General features: G+C 47.3%; 1 protein-coding gene across 1 annotated transcript; it reads right to left on the bottom strand.

Annotated features, from left to right (window-relative positions):
• Positions 1-1,827: 1,827 nt before the first annotated feature.
• LOC126980577 (heat shock 70 kDa protein cognate 4) lies at positions 1,828-5,572 on the bottom strand. The gene is made up of 2 exons (XM_050830654.1): positions 5,342-5,572; positions 1,828-4,027 (listed from the first exon to the last, which is right to left on the bottom strand). Exon 2 carries the CDS (start codon positions 4,025-4,027, stop codon positions 2,069-2,071), a length of 1,959 nt encoding a protein of 652 aa, XP_050686611.1. The 5' UTR covers positions 5,342-5,572; the 3' UTR covers positions 1,828-2,068.
• Between the last annotated feature and the right edge of the window lie 5,041 nt (positions 5,573-10,613).

The raw sequence follows: 10,613 nt of genomic DNA, 5'->3' as shown, positions 1-10,613 counted from the left end.
GAGAGAGAGAGAGAGAGAGAGAGAGAGAGAGGGAACGTAATTTCTAATCTTGAGTTTTGCCAAGTTGGTCAAGGTGACCCTCGCTATGGGTTCACATGGCTATTAATACTTATATAGAGAGCGATAAACACAAAAACCGCAGTACTTGAGGGTAGAGAGAGAAAGGGATAGACTTCGATTATATCCTCGCCAGTAAAGATAATGAGATCGAAGCCAAGATACCACCACCATCATCACTATCACCACCATCACCACCTCGAATACTTATACAGGCGGCTCCTAGAGGTCCCGAGTTCGAGTCCCACTCCCGCCGAATGACCAAAGAATACCCACATGCTGTCCTGATGACCACCTGCAGCATCCCTTGTTACAACTCATCCCCCTAATACAGCATCCCTTGTTACAGCTCATCCCCCTAATACAACATCCATCACAGCTCATCTCCCTTATACAGCATCCCTTGTTACAGCTCATCCCCCTAATACAGCATCCATCACAGATCATCTCTCTAATGCAGCATCACTAAACATCACTAGAGAGGAGCAAAGATGAGTTCCAAGGGGGCAGCGTGAGTCAAGCAGGATGGCGCCACTATAAAACATTTGCCTGCGCCACTTAACCGACTGGGGCCGACTTGTATACGTAGGCCCCATCACGAAAGCCTACCAGCGCTATAGGGAAAGAGAAAGAGGACAGGTAAGGAGGATAATTAGAGAGAGAAGGAGAGATGAGAAGGAAGTAAAGGAACAAAACGTTAAAATAGGAAAAGATGAATAGAAAAGCAGAAAAAATGAGTACTAAGCAGAAGAAAAACAGGAAAAGCAAACAGTATATCCTTCGACGTGAAAATGAATGTAGGAGAGATGAGGAAAAGAAAGAAAAGGAACAAAACGTTAAAACAGAAAAAGATGAATCGTAAAGCAGAAAAAAAATAGTACTAAGCAGAAGAACGAAAGTAAAAGCAAACAATATATCTTCGAAGTGACATTCACCCCGCTAAGAGCTCAGACTTGACGCCAAAGAAAATAGATTATAACATCCTCCTCCTCAACTCCCCTTCGCACCCTCCACCACCATCACCATCTCCACCACCATCACCACCTCCACCACCGCCACTAACCTTAATTCTTCTAACGCCCTCCAGAAAGGTGTTTTACCCTCTGAAGGTGCCTTAGAGAGAGAGAGAGAGAGAGAGAGAGAGAGGTTCATTTAACAGAGCGTCAAACAGGTGGCGTCAGTCTGCTTGAAATAAACACACACACACACACACACACACACACACACACACCCACTCACACCCACACATCCACCTACGCCTTCCTCACGCGCGCACACACACACATACACACACACACACACACATGATCAATTTCTTTACGCTGTAATCTCATTTTGCGGTTAGGAATGTCTACTACTACTACTACTACTACCAAGGCAATTAATCACTCGTCCTGTCGGTGACGCGTGTTAAGACGATGATTGATGACCAGGGGGTGGGCGGGGGATGGGACAGGTGACCCAGCGGCAGGTGAGGGCTGAATACCAGGTCATCATCATCATCATCAGCCCCTTCTCTCTCTCTCTCTCTCTCTCTCTCTCTCTCTCTCTCTCTCTCTCTCTCTCTCTCTCTCTCTCTCTCTCTCTTTGATGCTCCTTATGATGATGGCGTTAATATAAGGAAGAGAGGGGGGGGGAAGGAAGAGGAGTGTTGGTGGTGGGGGGGAGGAGGAGGAGAGGGAGGTGGAGGAAGTGTTGGTGGTGGGGGTGAGGAGGAGGAGGAGGAGGAGGAGCCGTCATCCGTACTCTCCGTGATATTAAAACATTGCGGTAATAATTTATATATATTTATTTTTTTTTTATAAAATCTCGTATAAACGTCTTTGTTGGTATCTTAAAACTAAATGTATGTTCTCTTTACTGTCTGATTGTGGGTGTTGTGACTGTGTGGAGTGAGTGTGAGTGTGTGCCGTGTTGTGTGTGTGTGTGTGTGTGTGTGTGTGTGCGCCGTGCTGAGTGTGTGCCGTGTCTTCGGGCGGGTCTTCACCCTGGCGGTGTGGTTGTCGTGTCCTTAGTCCACCTCCTCGATGGTGGGTCCTCCGCTGCCGCCGCCGCCGGGCGCGGCGCCCTGTGGTCCTCCGGGCATGCCGCCGGGCATGCCGCCGCCGGGCATGCCGCCGCCAGGCGCCCCACCGGCCGCGGCGTACATCTTGGTGATGATGGGGTTGCACACCTTCTCCAGCTCCTTCTGACGGTGTTCGTACTCGTCCTTCTCCGCCAGCTGGTTGGAGTCCAGCCACTGGATGGTATCGTTGCACTTGTCGATGATGGCCGTCCTGTCACTCTCGGGGATCTTGTCCTTGAACTTGTCGTCGTCCACCGTGGACTTCATGTTGAAGCAGTACGACTCGAGGTTGTTCTTGGCGGAGACGCGCTCCCGCTGTAGGTCGTCCTCGGCGCGGTACTTCTCCGCCTCGTTGACCATGCGCTCGATGTCCTCCTTGCTGAGGCGGCCCTTGTCGTTAGTGATGGTGATCTTGTTCTCCTTGCCGGTGCTCTTGTCCACGGCGGACACATTCAGGATGCCGTTGGCGTCGATGTCGAAGGTCACCTCGATCTGCGGCACGCCACGCGGCGCGGGCGGGATGCCCGTCAGCTCGAACTTTCCGAGCAGGTTGTTGTCGCGCGTCATGGCCCGCTCGCCCTCGTACACCTGGATGAGCACGCCGGGCTGGTTGTCGGAGTAGGTGGTGAAGGTCTGCGTCTGCTTGGTGGGGATGGTGGTGTTCCGCTTGATGAGCGCCGTCATCACGCCGCCCGCAGTCTCGATGCCCAGCGACAGCGGCGTCACGTCCAGCAGTAGCAGGTCCTGCACGGCCTCGGACTTATCGCCGCACAGGATGGCCGCCTGCACCGCCGCGCCGTACGCCACCGCCTCGTCGGGGTTGATTGACTTGTTGAGGTCCTTGCCGTTGAAGAAGTCCTGCAGCAGCTTCTGGATCTTGGGGATGCGCGTGGAGCCGCCGACGAGCACGATGTCGTGGATCTGGGCCTTGTCCATCTTGGCGTCACGCAGAGACTTCTCCACGGGCTCCAGCGTCCCGCGGAACAGGTCGGAGCAGAGCTCCTCGAAGCGGGCGCGTGTGACGGACGTGTAGAAGTCGATGCCTTCAAACAGGGAGTCGATCTCGATGCTGGCCTGCGTGGAGGACGACAAGGTCCTCTTGGCGCGTTCACAGGCCGTCCTGAGGCGGCGGACGGCTCGCTTGTTCGTCGCCAAGTCCTTCTTGTACTTCCTCTTGAACTCCTGCACGAAGAAGTTCACCATCCTATTGTCGAAGTCCTCCCCGCCGAGGTGAGTGTCGCCGGCAGTGGACTTCACCTCGAAGATGCCGTCCTCGATGGTCAGGATGGAGACGTCGAAGGTTCCGCCGCCCAGATCGAAGATGAGAACGTTGCGCTCACCGCCGACCTTTTTGTCGAGGCCGTAGGCGATGGCGGCGGCGGTGGGCTCGTTGATGATCCTGAGCACGTTCATGCCGGAGATGGTGCCGGCGTCCTTGGTGGCCTGCCGCTGCGAGTCGTTGAAGTAGGCGGGCACGGTGACGACGGCGTCCTTGACGGCGCCGCCCAGGTACGCCTCGGCCGTCTCCTTCATCTTGATGAGCACCATGGACGAGATCTCCTCCGGGAAGAACTTCTTGTTCTCGCCCTTGTACTCGACGCTGATCTTGGGCTTGCCGCCCTCCGACACCACCGTGAAGGGCCACTGCTTCATGTCGCTCTGCACCGTCGTGTCGTCGAACTTCCTGCCGATGAGTCGCTTGGCGTCGAATACGGTGTTGTTGGGGTTCATGGCCACCTGGTTCTTGGCGGCGTCCCCGATGAGCCGCTCCGTGTCGGTGAAGGCCACGTAGGAGGGCGTGGTCCTGTTGCCCTGGTCGTTGGCGATGATCTCCACCTTGCCGTGCTGGAAGACGCCCACGCACGAGTAGGTGGTGCCTAGGTCGATGCCCACTGCCTTAGCCATCTGGGGGAGAGGGGAGGAGAGGCGGCGTTACTAAGATACACAGAACAACTTTCACTTTCTATCCAGGCGTATTTTAGGCCCACCACTTTCTCATACGGCCAAGGGAGTATTACTACGAATTAACCGAGGAACAAGAAACAGACACACCCTCGACATCAGTTAGACCCAAAGCGTACACGTAAGACCGAAAGGTGTACTACGTCAATTATGCAACAGGAACAGCAAGGGAAGGAACGTTTGTGCAGGGTCGCCTTCAGCCTAGCACCCTCGCCATGGCAACCCTCCAAACAGAACCGAGAGTCAGGGGTCCAGCCAGCCAGCCATTGTGTTCTAATTTTAATGTCGCGTCTGTCCCGCCAACCCCTGCAGGCACACGACCGCTCCGGCGAACTGACTCAATTAACCAAACCTCGATCTGATAGTTTTTTTCATCTCTAGTTCAAGTTATTATTTCGCTTTACACTTATTTTTCGTTCTCTTTTTATTTTTAACTCAGAGAAAAAATCCGAAAAAGGAGGAAAAAATATATATATATACCAGACCTATTAAGTAATTGTTTCATATGGTGCAAATGAGAGAGAGAGAGAGAGAGGAGGAATTACAATTGGAGGCTTGGAGCGATGGATATGATCAGGGAAAATAGATGATGATGAGGAAGAAAGTGAAATATGAGAAGAGAGAGAGAGAGAGAGAGATTGAATACCGTAAGAGGCATACGTTATAGCTCCTCGTGGCGGCCGGGATTCGAACCATGGCCCGCGGGATTCGTGTCTCTAAGCACGCTATCCACTGCACCACGAGAGGATACAAAGAACAACCATACCTTATATATACACAATGAGACAGCGTTATAAATCTCCATTATACTTTTCCACATAATTTCCGACGTCACTATAATCACACTCATCGTAACTTTGACACCTCTTTCATTACACTCGACAGGATACAATATAACAAGGAAAGAATGAGAGAAAGAACAATAGGAACAAAAAAGGATATACGGTACGAGGCTAATATAAGCGAATAAAACAATGGGGGAAAGTGTAATCCCAGACTTAAGTAAGGACGGAAATATGTGTGAAGGAGTCCAAAAAAGTAGGTTTAAGTAATTATAAGTATATGTGAAAGTTGGAAATGAGTGAGTGTAGAGAACATCGCGAAAGGAAAGGAAAAAATAAGTGCAAAAATAGTTAAAAAGAAGAAGGGAAAAAAAATCGGGGGGGGGGAGGGGGGGATGATAAAAAGAATGCTTGTCAATTGAGTACAGAAATAGCTATACGAGGAAAAAAGGTCAGGTCAACCGGGTCAACTCACCTTCCCTATAGTAGCGCGGCTTGACCTGCAAAGTCCTTGGGGGGTAGCGAGCGGTGTCCTTGTGCCGTTCGCGAGGGTCTCCTGCTCCTGTTCTACGGTGGGGAGCCGTTCACCTTCTGCCACTTGTTGCAGCTCTACTCTGGCGCCGGACTGACACTCCCCGGCATATATAGACACTGGCAGACACTCGCGAACCTTCCACGGTGCACCTGACTCGTTCTATTCTGTCGCCTTCGCCGGTTTTGCGAGAGCGAGAGAGAGGGATGGAGACGGGTCGCTGTTGAGAATTTGCGCGCGCGGGGAGATATCCTTGATCGGTTTCTCAGGGGCCGATCCGGGCTTCACGCTTACCCACATTTGATAAGGCTTTCGTAGAGGTTATGGGAAGGTCCATTGATAGTTTTATGAGCCTTATGGGAACCCGATCTATCTCTCCTTTGTAGGCTTGGGAAATAGTTGTTCTAGAGTCGAAAGCGCTTATATACCCACATCTGATAAGGCTTTCGTAGAGGTTGTGAGAAGGTCCATTGATGATTTGGCAAGGCTTCTTTCTGTACTACCATGAATGCAGGAAACACTCACGGGATATATATTATCTTCTATGTAGAGAATAAACCCGCGAATCTAATTATCAAATGTATGTATGTATGTATGTAGTTTTTCGTCCCAATATACATACCAAAAAATACATGTGCAATCTCATTTGGGGCACACACACACACACACACACACAGCTTCAGCACTGACTTCTTAATTGTAATACCGAGTCTAGCATGTGACCAGGCCAAGGGTGATTAACACGTGACAGCTGCTAAAACATAAGAGCCCTTCCCTTCCCTCACTTCCTCCTGTCAATGCCTGCAAGCGGAACCAGGTGGAGGAGGAGGAGGAGGAGGAGGAGAAGGAAAAAGAAAAAGTAATAGAAGGCTTTTTTAATTTTTTTTTAACTCTCTCCACCACAACTACCTCAAACCCAACACTCAAATGAGGTTTAGGAGCTTAGATTCATCCTTCCTGCCCCTATAAACTACATCAACGACTAGTGTTTTGTACAGTGTTCGATTGCATGCCGTTAATGATGTGAATGTGATCGCTTTTAGCTGGAAACCGTTGAAGACAATGTGCTGGGTAGGGCAATCTGGTAACTTGGGCAGGTCGGCGGGGCTTCTAGCGGGGAGGAGGGAGACTATAGTAATTCCTATATTAGCTGTTCATTATCATTATCATTATTATTATTATTATTATTATTATTATTATTATTATTAAAATCATTATTATTATCATCGCATTTTTATTATCATTATATAATAACTATAATAATAATAATAATAATAATAATAATAATAATAATAATAATAATAATATCACATTATCATTATTATTATTATAATTATTATTAAACACACACACAGAGAGAGAGAGAGAGAGAGAGAGAGAGAGAGAGAGAGAGAGAGAGCGAGAGTGAGAGAGAGAGAGGCCTCACGTGTCTGGACCCAAGGGGGGCCTGAGGGGGAGGGGGATTAGAGTTCCATTGGTGACGGTGGGCGACGTGGAGGCGATCCTATCTGACCTATGCTGCTCCTTCTCACGCTAAGGTCTTTTTGAAATGTTCATTCCCTCACCCAATATCTGCTCCACAATTACGGATACCCATTACTTTTTTTATATTAGGTGACAGCAAATGTATTCACGATTCTCGTTTGTTGATTTATTTCACGCCTTACACAGAATATGAAGAAACTTTAGTAAATTAAGGAAGCCCTGTTGAGTGTACGCTCTCCTGCCCATCACCATCAACCAATCACCAGCAACAGAGCGACTATGCCCTTCCTACATCGCCTGTGGGGAGGGGCTTCTGGGTTCAACTCGACGTGGACAGACTATACTACTACTACTACTACTACTACTACTACTACTACTACTACCACCTTTTATATGGTTTTTCTTTACTTTCCTGAATACAAACTTTTTCTCATATAAAAATCCTCCCTTTACTGAATAAGACAAGACTGGGCTCACTCCATGGCTACTCTTTGCTGGCCAACAGTGGCTGTCTAATGGTCTGATGGAGGGTCTTAAGAGCTTATAGACAAGAGGTAAGTGGTCCCTCTCACACCTATCAATGACCTCAGACAATACTGAGAGGAAATGAATCTATGAAAAGACCTATACAGCAAGGACAGTAAAGTTAGGAAAAGAATGCGAAAAAGAAGGGAAATTAAAATAAAGAAAGGGACAAAACAGTTAAAAAAGAAAGGAAAACTGTACCAGAAATAGTTAAATACGAAAGGAAAAAGAGACAAGGACAGTAAAGTGAGGAAAAGATTAACAAAGAGAAAATAAAAGAAAATGAAAGGGGGGGACATAAAACCTGAAATATCAACACGAGGAAAGAAATATTATCAGACAAATACTTATAGGAGAAAGGGAAATCAGTGTATTCATAGTTCTAAAATGAGGACAGCCAGCCAGCCAGCCACCAGGAACTTTCCACCTCCTCCCAGAGTGTGTTCAAGCAGCCAAGTCATAAGTTCAGAGGCCCTGCACTAACCTAGCTAAAGGAGAGGAGGCAGGAGAGTCAGGAGAGTCTATTTGATAGCCATGAACTGTCTCTTGAAATCATAAACTGACTCTTGAAATCATAAACTGACTCTTGAAATCATAAACTGCTTCCTCTTGAAATCATAAACTGCTTCCTCTCTTCAAATCATAAACTGCTTCCTCTCTTGAAATCATAAACTGCTTCCTCTCTTGAAATCATAAACTGCTTCCTCTCTTGAAATCATAAACTGTCTCTTGAAATCATAAACTGTCTCTTGAAATCATAAACTGCTTCTTCTCTTCAAATCATAAACTGCTTCCTCTCTTCAAATCATAAACTGCTTCCTGACAACTGGATTTTAAGCTTCACAGGAGGGACTCAAGTCTATCTGTTCAACTTCAAAGGCCATGTACTAACCTAGCCAACGGGAGGGGAGGCAGGAGAGTCAGGAGTGTCTTTTGATAGCCACGAACTGTCTCGTAAAATCATAACTTACGTTCTGACAACTGTATTTTAAGCTTCACAACATATACAGGGACTCAAGTGTATCTGTTCAACTTCAAAGGCCATGCACTAACCTGGCCAAAGGAAGGACAAGGATGATAGTCAATGATATATAGTCTTTTGATAGCCATAAACTGTCTCGTAAAATCATAAACTGCACTTTGACGACTGTAATTTAAGTTTGATAACATACACAGAACTCAAATATATGTGTTCAACTTGAAACGCAGGGTAGTTAATTACATGTACAGTCTCTCGATGGCCATAAACTGTCTCTTGAAATTATAAACTGCTTCCTGACAATTGGATTTTAAGCGTCACAACATACACAAGGGCCTCCAATGTATGTGTTTAACTTCAAAGGCATGGTAGTTAATTCTATGTACAGTCTCTCGATGGCCATAAACTGCCTCTTGAAATCATAAACTGCTGCCTGACAATTGGATTTTAAGCTTCACAACATACACAAGGGCCTCCAATGTATGTGTTCAACTTCAAAAGCAAGAGGGAGGCAAAGGAGGACCTAATCTAACCAATTAACTAACATCAGGGAATCTCTAACCATAAGAATTTTTCATTATACTTATTTTTCTTACAGCAGAGGAAGCAGTTGAAGGGCAAAAAATAAAAATAAAGCATTGATTTATCAGCTTTCTCTGCATATTTGAGTGAATCCTTTTAAATATTTGACTCCTACATCAGGAAACACATTCAGAAACCCCTTACAAACACACACACAGATACAAACACGCGGGGAAATATCTAGAAATAATCAAGCACTCACTCAGCCATACGCTTCCCCTGCTGGACTATTTACGAACGCTCTATTTTCAGTAAGCGCTGCACTACTTGGCAGGCGACGATAAATCTTGTGAAGGTTACACCCCGCCCATGGCCCAGTGCCAGCGAGGGTGCCAAGCAAAGGGGGCCACTGACACAGCCTGGCCCCCCCCCCTACACACACCTGCATTGCTGATAACGAACTTGAACACCTGTCTGACCCACCTTGAGGAAATTGATATTGGTCTCAGTTTATTTATAAGAGGTCAGTTCCTATATACAAGTCTGTATTGCTGATAACGAGATTGAACACCTGTCTGACCCACTTTGAGAACAGTGATATTGAGGTACAGTTTATTTGTAAGGGGTCAGTTCCTATATACAGTTATCCATTTGGTCATATTTTACAGTATTTTCTATTTTCTTTCCCTTATATATCCATAGAGAGGGTGTATGGGGGCCTTAATTTATCTATAAGCGGTCAGTTCCTATTTACAGTCACCCACTTGATCATATTTCACTCTTTTCTATTTTCTTTCTCTCAATTTCTTTTAATGGGGTAGAGAGAGAGAGAGACAGCCCATTTTTTTTCCTTTCTAGGGGGTCCTTCAAAAGTTTCCATCCTCCCTTCTTTCCCTAGTCTTCTCCTAACTAACTAACTAACTTACATTGTCTCTAAGTTTCTCAATACCTATTAATGGGGTAGAGAGAGACAGCCCATTTCTTTGCCCTAACTTTCATTTGGGAACCACTGCTGTATGGTTTTGAGTTGTGTTGTGTTGCAGGGGCTGTCATGGGGGCTGTGAGGTGTGGCAGGAGTAAGAGGAGGGGCGTGAAGGGCTGGGAGGGAGGGAGGTGAAGGGCTGGGAGGGAGGGAGGTGAAAGGGTGGGAGGGAGGGACGTGAAGGGGTGGGAGGGAGGGAGGTGAAGGGCTGGGAGGGAGGGAGGTGAAGGGCTAGGAGGGAGGGAGGTGAAGGGCTGGGAGGGAGGGGCGTGAAAGGCTGGGAGGGAGGGACATGATGGACTGGGAGGGAGGGACATGATGGACTGGGAGGGAGGGACATGAAGGGCTGGGAGGGAGGGGCGTGAAAGGCTGGGAGGTAGGGAGGTGCAGGTGGGCAGAGAGGCGTGAAAAAACAACGATAACAATAACAAAGTATAAATATTTCAGTTCTGGCAGCATGTTATTTATAGAAGTGTTAGATCTTGTCCTCATCTCTGGCAGACAGTGACTCCAATATCCCAGAGTCTTCCTCATTCCTCTAACATACTGCCCCTGCATCCCTTATATGAACTTGCACTTACATTCGCCATTCAAAACTCTAAATATACTAAGGTGAATGTGCTCTTTTTTCCTACTTTGAGAGGGGAAACGAGTGCAAGATGATTATGATTACTGTTGCTCTATGTTTCTCTTACAGGAAGGGAGGCAGCTCAAGGGCATCC

The sequence above is a fragment of the Eriocheir sinensis genome, chromosome 44, assembly GCF_024679095.1.
Source record: "Eriocheir sinensis breed Jianghai 21 chromosome 44, ASM2467909v1, whole genome shotgun sequence".
Taxonomy (NCBI): Eukaryota; Metazoa; Arthropoda; class Malacostraca; order Decapoda; family Varunidae; genus Eriocheir; species Eriocheir sinensis.
This window is presented reverse-complemented; position numbering and strand designations above follow the sequence as displayed.

What these genes read in the sequence shown, in the direction of transcription:
- LOC126980577 (XM_050830654.1), bottom strand. Translation starts at nt 4,027, where the DNA reads ATGGCTAAGGCAGTGGGCATCGACCTAGGCACCACCTACTCGTGCGTG.